We start from the raw sequence: 19,350 nt of genomic DNA on the forward strand, positions 1-19,350 counted from the left end.
GATGTTTAGCCACTTTTTAGGACTCAAACCTTCCCCAAATCATATATGAAAAGTGATTGGGAACAACTTTTTAAGGCAAGACTCAGGCATAGGAAACCATCAGATTAGAAATGTGATATTAAAAGCTTGTCTCCAGTTTTATATATATATATATTTTAAAAAAACAGGGTTGTCACTCAGCTAAATAAATCTCAGTTGATTAAACATATTTTGATTAATTTTCATATGAATTTTAATATGTTTAAAGCAAAAGGCTTACAGTGGTACCTCTGGTTATGTACTTAATTCGTTCCGGAGGTCCGTTCTTAACCTGAAACTGTTCTTAACCTGAGGTACCACTTTAGCTAATGGGGCCTCCTGCTGCCGCTGCCTGATTTCTGTTCTCATCCTGAAGCAAAGTTCTTAACCCAAGGTACTATTTCTGGGTTAGCGGAGTCTGTAACCTGAAGCATATGTAACCTGAAGTGTATGTAACCCGAGGTACCACTGTATTTGTCTTTGGATGACACATGGCTGCATCAAAGTAGGCACCTATGTGACAGGAATACCTTTACTAAGAAGGCGTTTGTCACTCATTTATTTGTAAGTACATAGTTTAAGAATAATTAACATCTTTTTAGAAAATCTGTTCCTCAAAGAATTGGGTACACCATTTAAACTGATCAAAGTTTTAAAATGATCAATTAATCAAGTGACTGATAATTATGGTTCTACAATTATCCCATCTCATTTAATTAATCCCGCCAACATCAGTTCACCTATTTAAGTGATACTTTCAGCCTTGCTTAAGTAAGTGTTCCTTGTTGTTATGTTATGTTATGTTATGTTATGTTATGTTATGTTATGTTATGTTATGTTATGTTATGTACTGTACAGAGACACAAGAGGCACTAACCATCTGAGACATGAGGCAGCTTTTTGAAATATCTATCACCACAACAAGCATTTGGAAAATAAAATGTCTAAACCTCGCTAAAAGTGTGTGATCTCAGAAAACATATTAGCCTCTTCAGATGACATAGAGTATTTTTACAATGGTGTCAATTCTGCTTTTCGTTATAATTAGTTTTTATTACGGTTTTTTGTGTTACAAAGCAAACAGATAAACGGGGAGCAGTACATCTATTGTCTCCATTTTCAATTCAATCTTTTTCACAGTTTAAGTTTGGTGAGTGACAATTTTGTTGACCCTTTTTCTTTCCATCCCACCTTATGCAATTTTGCCTTCCTCAGTTATCTTTTCCCTCTTTCAACAGAACTTATCCAGGACAGCTTATTACTACTGCTATTATTATTATTACTATTATTATTACTATTATAAAACATAAATATACAAAATATACATAAAACTTAATACACAATAAACAAACATAGCAGGTAATAATCTTGATTAATAAAAGTATTATCATTGGACACTATCTACTTAATTTACATTTCAATTTTGTTATCACAGAGATTAGATATCTTAGCAAACAGATTATAACAAGGTAAATGCTTTATATCTGATATATATATATATATATATATATATATATATATATAATGTTGTTGTTTAGTCGTTTAGTCGTGTCCGACTCTTCATGACCCCATGGACCAGAGCACGCCAGGCACTCCTGTCTTCCACTGCCTCCCGCAGTTTGGTCAGGCTCATGCTGGTAGCTTCGCGAACACTATCCAACCATCTCGACCTCTGTCATCCCCTTCTCCTTGTGCCCTCCATCTTTCCCAACACCAGGGTCTTTTCCAGGGAGTCTTCTCTTCTCATGAGGTGGCCAAAGTATTGGAGCCTCAACTTCACGATCTGTCCTTCCAGTGAGCACTCAGGGCTGACTTCCTTAAGAATGGATAGGTTTGATCTTCTTGCAGTCCATGGGACTCTCAAGAGTCTCCTCCAGCACCATAATTCAAAAGCATCAATTCTTCAGCGATCAGCCTTCTTTATGGTCCAGCTCTCACTTCCATACATCACTACTGGGAAAACCATAGCTTTAACTATACGGACCTTTGTTGGCAATTATATATATAATTAAAAGGTGCAAAAACACCACAATCTTCTGACCTGAATTCCTTTCCAGTGTTAATAAACTATATAAGCAACTATTTTCTGATCAGGGTATCTTTTTCAGTAGAATGTCAAATAAAAATTACAAAATGTATCTTTTGAATGAACTCCTAGGTGTAAAAAAATAGCTGTCTAGATCCATTTCATAAAAGGGACAGGCATTTCCATGGGTGGCACTACCGAAGTAATTTGTGGCATGTAGTTTCAGAAGATATACTTCAAATGCTGATAATACTGTGGAGGATCAGTGCTCCAGCACAAATTTATATTCCAGTCTCACTCACTGACATGAATGAAATGAGAGCAATTATATTTCATTTTGTTGCTAATTTACTGTCTCTTCTCTGGGCTACAAAATTACACGCAAGGTATCTTAGTGATTACTATACCACAGTAGGCAATTCTGCTACAATTAAGAGGACAGTTTTAGCAATTGTCAAATACCAGTAACTGTGTTATTAACAAGCCCTGACCATGACTGGAAAAGGAATAGGGGAGAAATCAACTATAGATATGTTTTGCTCTGCATTTCAATCTAACCACACAAGTTCAGTTTTGCCCGAGACAAATTCACCAGAGGCAGACTTTTGTTCTGATCTTTTGTATAAACTCTATTCTGTTCCCTTCCAGGATGGTAACATCCACTGCTACATCTGCTGGTAACTTTTGTTATCAACTTCAGCCACATTAAGAAAAGTAGTTAGCTCAATTATTAAAGGTTTCCTTCACAAGCAAATAGGGATATTATAACATCAATCCAGTCTCCATACCAACTGGAGACAAAACCATGCCTACAATTCCATTTTAGAGCACAGAGTCAATAGAAAACACTCAGAGAAGTGACAACCCACTCAACTGCTTATCACTTATTTACCTTTCATCCTGCCTCTTACCAGGACTATTAAAGGCTAAAATATAGCTAAATACCTGAGAAAGAATGCAGTCATCTACAGATCTGTACTCTTTTAAAGTGGCAGCAACATATACTTTAGCTGTCAGCATGACAGAAGCATGATTGCTGTTTTCTGGGTAACAATATTAAAAGTTGTCCAGGCTGAGCAATCCAACAAGCAGCAGGATGGGCAATCTAAGGATAAACTCTATGGTTGTGTACAGCCCATAGTACGTTCTTCTTCTTCTTTTTCATTAATTTATATACCACTCTATGACCAGACAGATTCTAAACAGTTTATAAAACAAACACCAATTGCACATTCTTAAAAAATACAATAATAAAAATACACAATAATTATACCATGATATATAAAACAATCTCACTAAACCCCCTCTAAAATCCCACTAAAACATTAAAAGATAAATAGCCATGATTAAAATATCTGGAAAACCATCTCATTAGACCAGCACAGCAACTAAAAGAGAAACTAAAAGATGAGAATGCCTGTGTAAACAGATCCATCTTCAAAACCTGCGTAATCTGGAGCGATTTTGTCAATAGATCCTCACTGCATCATATTAAACGAGGTATAGGCTTCTACAGGTTTATCAGCTTTGGCTACTGAAAAATCCCCCAGCACATTCAGAAATCCATCCGATTCCATAAGTCTCTGGCAGCTGACCATTCAAATTGTTCCTCCATCCCTACAAAGGGAGGCCTGGCACTGTAAATTCAAACTTTACCTGCTTGTAGTCTTCCTATGACAAAGATATCACTTCTGTCCCTCCAGTATCCAAACCACCTCTCCCCTTGTCCAGAAGAGCAGATTTAGTGTGTCCCTCTGCTATATTGAATTATCAACAGGATGATTAATGCTGCTGTCCTAAGCACCCAGTAAAGTTCACTGAAATAGCTGCCCAGGGTAAATATATTTGACTGTGGCATAAAAAAATAAGAGAATTTTAATATTACAGTGTTTAAATTTTTAGAAACTTAGGCGGTTCATATTGTGAAACCACCCTGAAAACTTAAAAATCAGAAGAAATCTGAGAAGGGATCTAATTTACTTTTCACCTTCACCCTGTAGAGTGTTCTGCAAGTGTATTTTCTGGCGTGCCTGTTCTCTTTTACCATGTGTAGTCTGGATAGTGTAAACAAAGTAGTCGGTGGCAGAGATTTGGAGGATAAATGGTCCTGCCTTAATGGGCTTTGTGTGGTTGTAATTAGATGGCTTTTTGACCCTATTCAGTTCTGATAATAATTTGTAATCCTAAATCTAAGTATAGTGCTATTTTAATTCTATGATTCTATCCAAGTGTAGAATCTGGCAAGGACATGATGTGAATATGGCACCCTGAGAATCTTTCCTCCTCCTTCTTCACAAGTTTCTACCTTTATGACTGAGTGAGAAAACTAACTTCAAAGTGTGTGAGTGAAACTTTACCAGTCAGAGGTAAAGCAGATGATTTCAAATGATTGGGACGGTGTATGGGTTGTTTAGTGAGAATCTGTTATGTATAAGATCACGAACGACTCTAGAGTAGCTGAAGCAAAACAACAGAGCAACCCTTCATCAAGTTTTTTTGGGGGGCAGTGGCAATGTGACCAATCAACCATAACAAAGAGTCCATGTTAATGATGATGTCAACAGAAGAGTGCTGTAAATTCTAATAATATTTATCCAAACTAAAGGACATACACTATGAGCATGTGGAATGCACATTCACTATGACATTTCACACTTCTCTGAATGTAGAAATACAGATCTCAGCTCAAAAGGCACACCAAAATTTGTATGAAAATGCCTATTTGAAGATAAAATACATTTAGAAATGTGTAATATGAGAAAATAGATATTTGAATACAAATTTTCATTGCATTTTTTTTTAAATACAGATGAACGCAGACAAATAATGAATGATCACCTGTGAAAACGACATAGATAAGAGCTGAACTGATCTCTCCATCCATAGCTTCACATTCCTTTAAGTAACTAGTGATTTAAACAGAAACTCAGCAAAAGAGTATAAATTCAACAGAACAGCTGAAACCATCAGTCCATAACATCCACTTTTATCACACTGTAAACCTAAATAGGATCATAGTGAAGTGATGTGAATCAATTGATTAGTCACAGCTAGTTACAAAAATTGAATTTCAACCATACTGAATCCTAGACCCGGAAAAGCTAATGCATAAGCATGCACATCAGCTGCAGTTTATATCATTCATGACCAAGTGAATTTACTAGCTACATTGATCTGCATAGACTGGTAATGCCACAAAATCTCTTCTATTAAGCTCAGGTCTCCTGCAAAGCTAATTGAGTAAAGCTATCTTACAGGAACAGTGTGCAGATTATAAAGTTTAGCGACTGAAACAAGAAAAAGAGAAAGTTTCAAATAATATTGTAAATACTGAAGAATAATCCTGAAAGATGGGGGTCTTGCCTTCATATACTGCCATCATGTGGGTGCTACAAGGTAATGCAGAAAAGTCTACTTGCACATCTACTTGATGATACAAAAATTGATCATGAGACTCAGGATTCATGAACTGGGCATTCATAACTAGTGAAAATAGTCACATGAATCTTACATGCAGACTGGCAGGGAGCACTGGAGAAAACAGAAGGAAACACTGACTGCCAAACTGCTGCTTGACAGCATTTCACTGGCAGGTCAGAGGTAAAAAGCTTTACATCCAATACTCCTGTTTAGGGAGAACATGCTTTCAAGGAGAGTTAAGTCCACAGAACTATTTGGGACAGAACTAAAGAAAATATGATCTTGTAGGCTCTAATCTAGGAGCAGCCAAATATAAAGTTGCACTCCAAGCTCTCATCAGTTCCAGCCACGGTCAGGGGGGCTATCCCTGCCTAATGTGTATGCCATAAATCTGCTAGTCTTCAAGATATCACACAACACTTCATTGCTTTTGCTGTATTAGACTAATATCATATATACTTCTGCAATTTACCATAAACAATACGTATTATTATGATGCTAACAGTGCAGTGTTACACATATCTTTGTAGAAACAAGTCCTATTGATTTCAATGGGGCTTACTCCTCCATAAGCGGGTGTAGGATTGAAACTTAAAGTTCCTTCCAGGCAACTTGCTCACTGAGATTTTATCCTCATTTGTTTGCACAAAGTTTGCAGGGATGTTAGACATTATTTATTGAGCATTCATTCTGATCTGTGTGGAGATAACAGACCGTGTTGTTTCAAGCATTATCCACACTTTCCGGTGCATTTTTCAGTCACTTTCATTATGGCAAAAAGTCCAATTCTGGGAGAAAGCAAGGTTGCTATGCTAGAATGCCAAATAAATTTCAGTTGTGTAACCTGAATTTCCCATTATGGAACTGGACCACAATCCAAAACAGCAACAATTTAGAAGCACTCTTATTTTCCTCATATACCAAACAGTTTATCCTTCTTTGCTTGGTGGGGAAACTGTGATGCAGTATCAACGTGAGCTGCATATGTCACTATTTGGCTACAACCCATTGTGACTGTCCTTTGTGGGTCTTCATTTATTGATATTCACTACAAAGCACATACCAACAAAAGTCAACATTTTGTTTTTTTAAACCACTGACTTGTCACTGAAAACAACTGTACCAACTTCTTTTTTTTACAGCGTTTGTGGATTCCATCGAGCCTTTTCCATCCTTGGTTAATTTGTGAAGATCCCTAATAAAAATAAACAGCACAAGTGAGAGATGAACAAAAATATCTGCTACCTTCAGACAGGTAACTGTCCTATTTGTCACTGCCTAGGGTGGCGCTGTGGTCTAAACCACAGAGCCTAGGGCTTGCTGATCAGGTCAGCAGTTCGATTCCCTGCGACAGGGAGAGCTCCTGTTGTTTGGTCCCAGATCCTGCCAACTTAGCAGTTCGAAAGCACGCAGTGCAAGCAGATAAATAGGTACCACTCCAGCAGGAAGGTAAACGGCATTTCCATGCACTGCTCTGGTTCACCAGAAGCGGCTTAGTCATGCTGGCCACATGACCCAGAAGCTGTCTGCGGACAAACGCCAGCTTCCTCAGCCTATAGAGCGAGATGAGCGCCGCAACCCCAGAGTCATAACGGTCAGGGGTCCTTTACCTTTACACAGAGGAATACATTGGGTTCTTTTATTAGCAGCTCATATCAAAAAGTATGTTTAAAGTTACAGTGTACTTTTAATATTGACTCCCAATTGTATGTTAAATGCAACTTTGGCAGAGCAATCTGTAGGAAGCCAGCAGAATTTATGCCATCTTAAATTAGGCCATTTTAAATTATCCGGATTCCAAACTCTATTGAAGAGTTGGGTTTCCGCTGGCTAAGCCGGCCTGAGGGAAATCAAGCCTTTAAAATGAGGGTTTTTTTAACAGCACCCACGTTGCAAGTGTAAGTTCTGCTGGATTGCAAGGCCATGTTACCAAGCTGAAAGGAGTTTGGAATAAAACCTATTCCCCATGCCCTGTTTTCACACTTTTGCTTTAATCCCAATTAGTACTTTTAATGGATATTGTCAGGGAACTGCCATCGGAAGGAAGGGAAGTGAAAGGGCTCACACAGGTTGGGAGAGACTCAGCAGCTGAAGAGGGAACCAGTAGGGGGAGAGGAGCTGAGCTGAGGGAAAGTGAGCTGGAGGGATGGCTCAGAGACACTTCCAGCGAAAGCAGTGGGGAGGTTTCAGGACCTCCTGTAGGGACACCCACTCCTCGCCGGAAACTGTCACGCAGAGAGTCCAGAAGACGTGTTTCCGTTAAGGAGCTTTTATGTTGGAAGCGATTCCGAAAGCAACCACTGTCGGAATCTGCCAGCGACTGACGGAGCCATGTTTAAGGGGCTCCGTTACAGACAGAGGTTTGCAAACTTGACCAAACTCTGAGGGACTTGGATTTTACACACAAGCAGCTCATCGTCCCATCACAGCATTCCGACAGTCTCCGTGAGCAGCTTGTGCAGGAGAAGGCATCATGAGCAACCCAGCCGGAACCGGAGAAGCAGGAGCTGGAGCGGGTCCAAGCCTGGAAGAAAGGTACCGGGTGTTGGAGGTCCAGCTAGCGCTGCAGACGGCGAGGCTTGAGGAGAGGAGGGCTCAGGATGCAGACAAAAAGGGGAAAGACACCCAGCTCGCCAGAAAGGTACCAGGATTGGTGCAGAAGTTTGGGGGGGAGCCCAAAGACTATCATGGCTTTCGGACAGAGATGCAATATGCCCTCAATCTGCAGTTTGATGAATTCCCTGACGAGGAATCACGAGTGGCTTTCGTGATTGGGCATCTTGAAAAGGGGGCGAGAGACTGGGTTAGACCCCTGATGGCAGCGAATAGTGACGTCCTAAAGGACACGATGAAGTTCTTTCGCGCCATGGATCTGATGTTTTCCAGCGATATTGAACAGGGAGTGGTGCGCAGACAGTTAATGGCTTGCAAACAGGGGAGCCGATCTGTCCGTGAGTACTGGACTGAGTTCACCATGTTGATCCATAAATTGGGGTGGGATCTATCGGCGGAACCCATTCAAATGCTCTTTGAAGAAGGGCTTTCTTCAGCTGTGAAAGACGAACTTTCCCGGGCGCCCAGGGCGGAGTCTATGGACCAGCTGACCAAATCAGCGCTGACCATAGGAGCGCGCCAGGAGGCGAGAGCATTGGAGAGGCGGGAAGGGAAGGGGGAACGTTGGAAGGAGTTCCGCATTCCAGACATTCCAGAGCCAACTTTCCCGCCGGCAGAGCCGATGGAAATCGGAACAGCGCGCGCGCGCGCAGTTTCAAAGCCCAGTGAGGGGGGAAAGAAGGAGGGAAAAGGCGCCCGGAAATGCTATCTCTGCCAACAGCCAGGTCACTTTGCCAGAGTCTGCCCCCGGAGGAAGGAATGGCAAGGGATGGTAGGAGCTGTGGAGGGAAGAGAGGAAGAAATACCGGAGCAAGTAAAAGCCAACGCCTGGCTGCCACCGTCGGGGCACAGCAGCCAGGCCAAAGAGCAGTGAAAGTGCCCACGCCAGAACCTCCTAAACCCGCCCTAGTGATAGAAGTGGCGCTAGAGCTGCCAAACGGACACCCTCTAAAGATAAAGGCGCTGTTGGACTCAGGCAGCTCCTGCAATTTCATGAGCAAAGAGTTTGCAGCTGAACACCAGATACAGACGATCCCTTTAAGCAACCCCCTGCAGGTGACCACGATCGATGGCAGGGAGCTGTTGGGAGGAGAAGTCAGCTTGCAGACCGTCCCAATGATAATGAAGGTGGCAAGGCACACCGAACTGATAGCGTTTAATGTGGCCACCTTGGGAGGAGCTCCCATTATATTGGGGATGAGCTGGCTAGCGTTACATGATCCGCTGGTGGGCTGGCATCAGAGAGTGGTTTCTTTTGGTTCAGCACATTGCTTAGAACACTGCAAAGAGGGAAAGGGTTTGGCAGGGGCCCAAGCCACCCTAGCAGGGACTGAAGTAACGGAGAACGTGAAGGTACCACGACAATACGCAGATCTCCGCGACGTCTTCAGCGAAAGGGAAGCTGACCAACTACCTCCGCATAGACCCTTTGACTGTCAAATCAATTTACTCCCTGGGGCACAGCTCCCTGTAGGCAAGCTGTACGCCATGTCAGACAGAGAGATGCAGGAGCTAAGAGAGTTCATTGACAAGAACCTGAAGAGAGGGTTCATCAGAGAGTCCAGGGCGGTGGGGGGCAGCCCAGTGTTTTTTGTGGATAAAAAAAACACGAACAAGCCGAGGCTGGTGTGTGACTTCAGGGCCTTAAATGCAGTGTCAGAACCAGTGGCTTTCCCTATGCCCAGGATTGACGACATTTTGACAAGGGTGCGGAAGGGAAAGATTTTCACAAAGCTGGACCTAAGGGGGGCGTACAACCTGATACGAATAAGGAAGGGGGATGAATGGAAAACCACCATGTTCACCCCTTTAGGGGCATTTGAATATTTAGTTATGCCCTTCGGCCTACAAGCAGGCTCCGCATGCTTTCAATCGTTTATGAACCACGTCCTGGGGCCTTTGCTTTACAAGAATTGTGTGGCCTTCTTAGACGACGTGTTGGTGTATTCTGAGAATGAGGAGCAGCATGTGAGAGACGTCAGAGAAGTGTTGAGCAGGCTGCAAGCCAACCAGCTGTGGGTGAAACTGGAGAAGTGTCAGTTTCATACCAAGGAGGTGGAATTCCTGGGGTATCGCCTGTCAGACAAGGGATTGGCCATGGATCCCGGCAAGGTCCAGGCGGTGCTGGAATGGAAAACACCCAAAACAAGGAAGGATGTGCAGAGGTTCCTAGGATTTGGGAACTTCTATCGTAAGTTCATCCGAAACTTTGCCCACCTGACGGCGCCCATTACGGACTGTCTCAGCAGTAAGAAGAAGTTCGTTTGGACTGAGGAGGCGGAGCGAGCATTTGAGGAACTAAAAAGGGCCTTCGCCTCGGAACAACAACTCCTGCATGTGGATTTACAAAAACCGATGAGAGTGGAAACTGACGCATCAGACAGAGCGATTGGGGCGGTGCTTCTGCAGCCGGGGAAGGAGGAGTCAGAGTGGAGACCGTGTGCCTTTTTTTCGCGAAAGCTGAACAAATCCGAGAGGAACTACACGGTGTATGACCGAGAACTACTAGCCATTCATGAGGCGTTCCGGAGATGGAGGCACCTGCTAATTGGCGCACAACATAAGGTGCAAGTGTGCACTGACCACAAGAACCTAGAGTATTGGAGGACGGCACGAGTGCTCAACCAACGGCAAGTGAGATGGGCCCAGGAGTTCTCCAAATTTAACTTTGAGATTTGTTACGTGCCAGGCCCAGAGAACATTAGGGCGGACGCTCTCTCACGCAAACCTGAATATTTGGAGGGGGAGGGAGCACCCGAAGAGAGACATGTCATTCCAGAGGACCGCTGGGTGTGTGGGGCGGCATTGGTGGGACAAAGAGAACTGGTAGAGGAAACAGAGAATGATGAATACGCCCAGAATAAGCTCAGAGGTCTTAGGGGTGAGGGAGAGGAACCAGGGGGTTTCGAGGAAAGAAATGGAGCTTTGTATTACAAAGGGGCACTGTATATCCCTGAAGGAGACTTAAGGGGGAGGGTACTCAAGCAGTTGCACGACAGCCCCACGGCGGGGCATTTTGGACAACACAAAACCATGTGGTTGGTCACCAGGGAATTTTGGTGGCCTAAGGTGAGGGAAGATGTACGGGAGTATGTAAGAGGGTGTGAGCAATGCCAGCGAGCCAAAGGGGAGAGGCGGGCACCGGCGGGACTATTAGAACCCTTACCAACCCCAGAACGACCTTGGGAGGCAGTGTCGATAGATTTTATGACTGATCTGCCGAAGTCCAAGGGGAAAACAGCCATCATGGTGGTGGTAGACCTACTAACAAAGATGTGCCACTTTGTAGCCTGCTCGCATGCAGTCACGGCGGAAGAGACAGCGAAGTTATTTGTAGAACACATTTTTAGGTTGCACGGGGTACCATTGAGGGTGGTCTCAGACCGAGGAAAACAATTTACTTCCAGGTTCTGGAGGAAGCTCATGAGCTTACTGCAGGTGGAGGTCAACTTTTCGACTGCCCGGCACCCTGAAACCAACGGGCAGGCGGAAAGAGCAAACGGTGTCCTCCAGCAATACCTGAGGTGTTATGTCAATGACAGAGAGAATGACTGGGTAGAAAAGTTGGCGCTGGCGGAATTTGCCTACAACAATGCCGAGAATGTGTCCACAGGGATGAGCCCCTTCTTGGCTAATTATGGGTGTCATCCCAGGGCGTTCCCAGGGGGAGAAGGGGAGAGGTGGAGCGTCCCGGCAGCCGAGCATTTTGTAGAAGAAATGGAAGCAATCCATCGTCAGCTCCAAATCAACTTAGAAAGGGCGAAGGAAGAATACAAGAGGCAGGCAGACAAGAACCGAAGGGAAGGTGAAACCATAAGGGTGGGAGATAGGGTGTGGCTGTCAACCCAAGGGTTGCCGTTCAAAGGAGGTTGTAAGAAATTAAGACCCAGGAGATTGGGTCCCTTTGAGGTCATTCAACAGGTCAACCCAGTGGCTTTCAGGCTCCGGTTACCCAACCACATGAAACTGCACCCAGTATTTCACAGGTCGTTACTGTCACCGTATGAGGGGGGACGAGAAGGGATGGCCACTCGGGGACCGGTCATAGAAGAAAGGGAATGCAGCAGCCATGTGGCAGAAATCCTCGACGCCAGGTGGAAGGGGGATCAGGTGGAGTATTTGGTAGCGTGGGAAGGAGAACCGGAGTCAGAAAACACTTGGGTAATGGCAGAAGATATCAATGACGAGGTATTGATAGAAACGTTCCATCAAAGGTTCCCAAGGAAACCTCAGCCTGTGGAGAGGTTCCGGAGGGAATACTTTGGGACCACCGATGAGGAGGAGGAGTTGGAAGGATTCTCGGACTCGGAAGGGGAAGGGGAGATGGACTCTGAGGAGGAGGAGTACTTCGAGACCAGGAACCGCAACAGGTGGAGAGAAGTGTTCGAGACATCGGAAGATGAAGGAAGTTCATTCCGGGGTTTTGCCTCCTCACCGCCCGTAGAGGAGGGTGCGAGAGGGGATGAAGGGGGCCCTGGAGGGGAGGTGGATGTCAGGGAACTGCCATCGGAAGGAAGGGAAGTGAAAGGGCTCACACAGGTTGGGAGAGACTCAGCAGCTGAAGAGGGAACCAGTAGGGGGAGAGGAGCTGAGCTGAGGGAAAGTGAGCTGGAGGGATGGCTCAGAGACACTTCCAGCGAAAGCAGTGGGGAGGTTTCAGGACCTCCTGTAGGGACACCCACTCCTCGCCGGAAACTGTCACGCAGAGAGTCCAGAAGACGTGTTTCCGTTAAGGAGCTTTTATGTTGGAAGCGATTCCGAAAGCAACCACTGTCGGAATCTGCCAGCGACTGACGGAGCCATGTTTAAGGGGCTCCGTTACAGACAGAGGTTTGCAAACTTGACCAAACTCTGAGGGACTTGGATTTTACACACAAGCAGCTCATCGTCCCATCACAGATATGTTGGCAGAAAATAAGTTAAGTCTTAATTTCATTATTAGCAACATATTTTTTTTAGAATGCCATCTGTACTATGGACAGTAATAGTTTATACCATGTACAGTGTACATTCTCAATGGCTGCCTGATGGTTCTAGAATTATCTTTCATTGAATATTTGCCCAACTGTTTTTTAACAATTTATTAAGCCTTGCCCCCACAATATGAAACTTCGGAGACAATTCATAAGCTATCCAAACAAATACAAATAGTAAAATATGAGAAACACATAACTAAAATTAAAAATCTGAGCTGGAACTTAGTTGATAAGGTTAAACTCAGGTCCTGGTCTTCATTGTTAGGTAGAAAAGTTCAAATAAGAAAACACAATTTGCAGAGTTATTAGTTCAATAAGAAATGCATATGAACTTCCTTACAGACAATCATAAAGTCTTTGATCTAATTTTCACTGAAGTGGTACATCTGTGTTAGGGCTACAGGTGGGGGTTCACAAGATTTAATGTTTTTCCATAAGAAAAGAAAATCCCAGTCCATAGAAAACTAGCATGTCAGAGAGAAATCTGGGATGGAAACGTTCTCCTCACTATTTAGTTTGCTAAACAAAAAACTTTTCTTCTACAGATAAACATGCAATTTTGTGAGCATCATTTGCACCCACTTTCTCAGTGGCATTGGGGGGGGGGAATAATTGCAGATCAGAAAAGTACAGTACGTCTATATCCTTCCAACTTGATAGCCACACATATATAAAAAAATATATATAAACGAGTACAAACCTGAGTAAGGTTAGATTCTGTTCTCATGGAAATCACACCTGTTTCCCTTATACATATCAGTTTGGTCAACACAGAAAAGCGGGATTTCTTGGGAACATTTGCACTGGCTTCTAGTCCCCTTTCCAGGGTCCACTAGAAAAACACTCTCTCTGTTTAAGCAGTTCTTTAGCACTTGATGTTTTAAGTCAAGATGTTCTTTATTCTGGCAGCATGAACAGCCTGAGCATTCAGAGTGATAAACAGGTGCCTGATAGCCATAATTAGAAAGTGATGCATTGTGTGTACCTGTCATTTGTGAATAACTCGGTCCTATATGGAAGCTGACATTTTTTCTTTCACCTCTTTTCTGTGCCTTGTTTCTCTCTACAACATTTTCTCTCAAATTCTTAGGACATCCACTCTCAAAGAAGGACTGTACTTTAGTAAAATGATTTCTTGCCACTTCTTCTGGATCATGAAAATAACACATTGGAGAGAAATGACAACTAGCACAGCAGTCTTCAACCTGTGTGTTGAAGATTCCTGCATGGGAATTCACCCTGCTGAATTCAGTCATATTGGCTCTTGGGTTAATATTGGGGCTTCCTCTAGCTTTTTCCTTAACCAACGCTGAAATATCTCCATTGGGGAACAAGCCACATTGAGACATAGTTCCACATGGGCAGACTGAGTGCTTCCTGGGGGCTGAGCCTCCACCAGCCATCTGGACAGCTCCAAAATCCATTTTTTCCATACCTATATTTTTAAGCATATTCATTTCCTTGGGTAGCTGCACAACTTTAATATTTGAACAAGGAGAATGAGAATTGCTACATTTAGCATCAGAATGGGATAGTGCAGGACTCCAAGTGCCTCTTTCAGTTTGCATACAGGGAGCAGATGAATGCCTCCACTCATTTGAAAGAGACAGTGCAGTAGGAAGTGGAACTGGACTATTCCTTGAACCTGGAAGAAGTGAGGCAATGGAATTTCCATCACTTGGGGGATGTGGAGTGCATATCTCATTCCTCTTTATATTTGAACTATCCAGAGTGGGAGAAACGCCCCCTTTACAGTTTTCACATGGCTTCTGTCCTCCAGTCCAACCTAAACAATAGTTCAGTATGTTTCGCATCTTTGAATTGCTTTTCTTTCTTCCTGGAGAAATATATTGGAGATTCTCAAAACGGCTTCTAGGATTTGGATTTCGCAGGCAACAGGAAGAAAATCTAGGAGTTACTTTGCCACCTCCAGTTCTTTTGCAATATTTTCTGTGAACACTTCGGAGCGTTTCAGAATACTTTCCTTCAGAATGCAAATCAACAGTTAAATCAAGCAATGGGCTGCAGGAACATTTAGTAGTCTGTGTTAAGGGTACAAAATACGGTTTGTTTATTTCTGCTGCTTGAGGATTTTGGTTTATAAGTTCAGTATCCAAAGCCTTGGACCACTGAAATTTGGAAGTATGAGGTTTGGTTCGCAATTTCCTGTCCTTCTGTACTTTTGTGCTTTTGGTAAACACAACAGATTTCACAGGCCTGGAGGCCTTCAGTTGAACTTTCTGAACTTCAGAAGTCCTATGAACAGGGGTAACCTTGTAACATGGCAGTGATTGGACAAAGTAGTGAGAAGAATGAGTTGTGTGTGAATGTTTCAGTGATGGAAAGAACCCACTGGAAGACCAAAGTTCAGAATCACTGTTGAAGCTTCGGGATTCAGATGGCTCTGGATGAGTTGCCAGAGGCTGACTAGCTTCAGATGATTCAGCATGGGAAGCAAGAGACGGTCTGGACTCATCAACCAAAATTTGTGAAAGCCCTACCAGCTTTATAAAAGGTGTACTATGTTTTTCCTTCTCTGTATCTGAATGTACAGAACTTGGAACAATAGAAATACGCAGCTTCTTAAACAACTGGTTATATTCCGGGCCTTTAAATTTAAAAGCTAAAGCATGCCTCTGTGAATCTTCTTTTCCTACCCTAACATTTGAAGAATTACCAACTCCTTGTGATGAACCAGATGGATCTCTATATGCTGCTTCTAATACCAAAGAAATAACAAGTTCTCCAGAACTGGGGTGCAAATAGATTTGCTCAGGTGTCTGGGGACTGTGAGTTTTATAAGGCTTTTCTGAAGAGTAATCAAAATTGTCTTTCACCAGTTCATTAGAATTTGTCCTTTTACTGAAAATACTTTCAGTACTGTGAAATATTATAGCTTTCTTGTTTGGTGTCTCTTCTACTTCAGAATGTATTGCTGATTGTTTGAAAAATTCACAGACAGCATTTTCCTCAGCTTCTGTTTCTTTGCAAGGAAAGGAAACTTGCACAGCTTTGTTCTGCTTTGAAGTGGGATAATAATCAGTTGATGGATGATTTTGATGTAGCTTATCAAATGCATAAGCTTCCTTAATTGTATAAAAGGTTTGTTCTTTTTCTGAATTCTTAGTAACCGTCACATAAGGGATTCTACAATTTAAGCACAAATGGTCTCTATAAGACCTGTCAAGATCTGGAAATATTTTGGCTGAATAAACTTTTGATGACTGACCATTTGTCTGACAGTCGTTAAAGTTTAATTGCAATATAGATTCTGGAGATAATTCCACTTGAAACTGTGTAGTGTTCTCTAAATGTTGTAGAAAGGGGCAGTTTTTGCAGTATTTTCTAAAGCTCTTTTCTGAGACCAATAAAGTTTTTTTCAATTTGCTTTTTCCTTCTTTTTCAAACAAACTGCACTGACTATTTGAATGAAGATAGAGATCACTTTCACTGTCAGAGTCAAGTGAGTCTGGGGGGAAAAAAAGAAAACCTATCAACTCAAGAACATTATTTCTGAACATTACAAAAAACACACCAAAGTTATAGTTTTCAAGAACAGTTAACAGAATCCATCATTATAATGCCAGCAATAAATTGACTAACAATAGAAATTATCTATTAATAGAGTTAATAATTTAGAATAAAGGTACTCCTTTGTTTGGTCTTCAGTTTACCTTTGTTGATATGTATAAGACTTTCTTCCCAACAGTCAGAATAAAAATTATGTTCACTTTCTGTGTCAGACCCCGCTGAGTTCTTGTTGGACATATCACCTAAAATGTAAATATAGCATGACTAGTCATTATAAACCAAAACAAAATTTGAAAATTTGAAATATACCTACCATAATATACTCCTCTTAAAAAAATATTAATGTAGATTTTATTGGACCTTCTTAGATTGGTACACAATATTTTAACAGAACATCTACACCACCTTGAATTGGTCCAAAATAATTTTATCATTTTAAATCTTTCATCCTTTTGGACCACCCTTCAACCACCTAAAAGGTTTATTTTAAAATGTCATTTAAAATGTTGCATTGTATAATGATGGCTGACTGGGAACAGTTATGGACCACAGGTATGAAGTTTACGGCATGCAATGCCCTAAGAGAGAATATTATGAAAATGATATACAGGTGGTACATGACACCAGTCAAGCTTGCAAAAATCTATCATTTGCCCGATAATAAATGTTGGAAATGTAAAGAAACTGAAGGTACATTCTTTCACCTTTGGAGGACGTGCCCAAGGATTAAGGCTTTCTGGGAGATGATCTATAATGAATTGAAAAAGGTATTTAAATATACCTTCTTGAAGAAACCAGAGGCCTTTCTCCTGGGCATAGTCGGCCAATTGGTGTTAAAGAAGGATAGGGTTTTTTTTTATGTACGCCACAACAGCAGCAAGAATACTTATTGCAAAGTATTGGAAGACACAAGATCTACCCACTCTGGAAGAATGGCAGATGAAGGTGATGGACTACATGGAATTGGCGGAAATGACTGGCAGGATCCGAGACCAGGGAGAAGAGTCGGTGGAAGAAGATTGGAAGAAATTTAAAGACTATATACAGAAATATTGTAAAATTAATGAATGTTAGGTGATGCTAGAATGAAACTAAGTGATTCTAGTAGCAATGTCATAAAGGTGTAAGTAAAATTGGGGTTAATAGGTGAGATTCTAAAGTCATAAAATATTAAGTTAAAGGACTAAGATATAAACAAAGAGGGAAAGGAATTGCTGAATTAACCAATTGAACTGGAATACAAAAAAGGGAGGTGAGAGGAGGTCAGAGAAGCAAGGAAATGAAATGTAAGATACGGAAGGATTAATTTGTTTTTAAGTGTTTCTTTTTTATTTTTATTTTTTTCTGTACTTTGTATTTTGTATGGTTTTTTTATATTTTTCCTTGTTTTTTTTTCTCTTTAACTATGTAATTTTTTGTTTTTGAAATTTTAATAAATATCATTTAAAAAATAAAATAAAATGTTGCATTGTAAACCAAATGGCTAAAGAGCCTGGTTGCATACTTCCAGAGTGTGTGACAGCAAACGTAAACATGCTTACAAGGTGGTGCAGGTAAAGGTAAAAAAAAGGTAAAGGTTAGGTCCAGTCAAAGCAGACTATGCAGTGTGCTGCTGATCTCACTTTTCAGGTGTGTCAGCTCCACTGAGATAAACAGAAAAGGCCCTTGCTTCTCTAAGGGGCCTTGCAAGAAGACTATGTCCCCGAGGAACATAGTCTAATATTCAACATAGGGAAACAACAAATAAAGGAGGCAGATTGTAAACCCGAGGGCAGGGAGTGTTAGCAATCTTTTGTACTTCACTATAAGAGCCTTTTTTGGCTAAAGAAATAAAAACATTTTAAACAAACAAGAGAAGCAATATGCAGAAGTTTCAATTACATGCGCTTCATTGCACATTAGGGCATGAGAATCGGTGTGCCAAGTAAAGCAAAGGGGGGGTTGGAGGAGGGATTTTCATTTGAAGGACATAGGATAGCATTGTGCAGGTGCACTGGGAGATAATTCAAAGCATCCATGGGCCAGGACAGACTTTTGGAAGTCAAGATCAATGGCTATCAGAAGAGTGGGGAAGGAAATGAGGCAACAAGGCTTTCACGCCAAGAGCTTGGACTACCTTCATAGAAGGCAGATACTTTCTGAGACCGCACCCTTCCTGATAGGCTTTTGATCCTGCTATTTCCAGTTCACCTAGAGTTGACATATTTCAAAAAGTGAAAATCCGGACACAAAAGTTGTTGAGCTTTTCTTTTTGGCGAAATTGTTGACGTATGGCAACCCTACCTAAACCCAGAGGAAAAAGGTTCGCAGCCAACCCGCGTTGGCTTCCCGTCCCGTCTCTCACCCGCAGGTGGCTCTAACCAGTTCGTCCCTCAGCCCCTGCTGCGGGCCTTCCCTTGACTCTCGGGGAGACACGCATGACGCCAGCGCCCCTCAAGACAATGGCGACTGGCACCCGCATACCTCTGTGACGAGGCGCCCGTGTCTCACGGCCCTCTCCTATAACCAGGCCCAATATTTTATCGCGGTTTCCTTTCTAGGCAACAAACCGCGGCTCCAGCAACAGCCAGAGGCTTAGCTCTGGCCCTCTCGTGTTGGGGGAACGGCCCGCCGCTCCTCCACCCGCCCCGTGACACCCATATTCCAGGGACAACCGCCACTCCGTACCCATCCTGACACCAACTGAGTCGACTACATTCAAAAATGGCGCCCGGGAAACTCCTGACCGACGAACCTTGCGCAACCTGGGGCGGGGCGGGGCGGGGT

The 19,350-nt window shown here is 42.5% G+C and overlaps 1 protein-coding gene across 5 annotated transcripts; it reads right to left on the reverse strand.

The window, feature by feature from the left end:
- Positions 1-1,050: 1,050 nt before the first annotated feature.
- Positions 1,051-19,339, reverse strand: LOC308479573 (uncharacterized protein). 5 transcript variants are annotated; one of them, XR_013987734.1, is made up of 5 exons: positions 18,868-19,339; positions 16,728-16,826; positions 13,754-16,522; positions 6,566-6,659; positions 1,051-1,279 (listed from the first exon to the last, which is right to left on the reverse strand). XR_013987734.1 is itself a non-coding variant. In XM_081010290.1 (4 exons), the coding sequence occupies exons 2-3, from the start codon at positions 16,819-16,821 to the stop codon at positions 13,764-13,766; spliced, it is 2,853 nt and encodes a 950-aa protein (XP_080866416.1). In that variant the 5' UTR covers positions 16,822-16,826; positions 19,048-19,339; the 3' UTR covers positions 3,284-6,659; positions 13,754-13,763. The 5 variants fall into 5 exon arrangements, 4 of the variants coding, with proteins under 4 accessions (XP_080866416.1, XP_080866414.1, XP_080866413.1 ...); XM_081010290.1 differs by lacking the exon at positions 1,051-1,279 and having other exon boundaries at positions 3,284-6,659; positions 19,048-19,339; XM_081010288.1 differs by lacking the exon at positions 1,051-1,279 and having other exon boundaries at positions 3,284-6,659; positions 18,929-19,339.
- Between the last annotated feature and the right edge of the window lie 11 nt (positions 19,340-19,350).

The sequence above is a fragment of the Podarcis pityusensis genome (assembly GCF_964106645.2).
Source record: "Podarcis pityusensis genome assembly, chromosome: 6".
Classification (NCBI taxonomy): Eukaryota; Metazoa; Chordata; class Lepidosauria; order Squamata; family Lacertidae; genus Podarcis; species Podarcis pityusensis.

Excerpts from the sequence above, each read along its gene's own strand:
- LOC308479573 (XM_081010290.1), bottom strand. The coding sequence starts at position 16,821 with ATGTCCAACAAGAACTCAGCGGGGTCTGACACAGAAAGTGAACATAAT. Across the intron at positions 16,523-16,727 it reads TCTTATACATATCAACAAAG|ACTCACTTGACTCTGACAGT; the intron begins GTAAACTGAAGA and ends TTTTCCCCCCAG.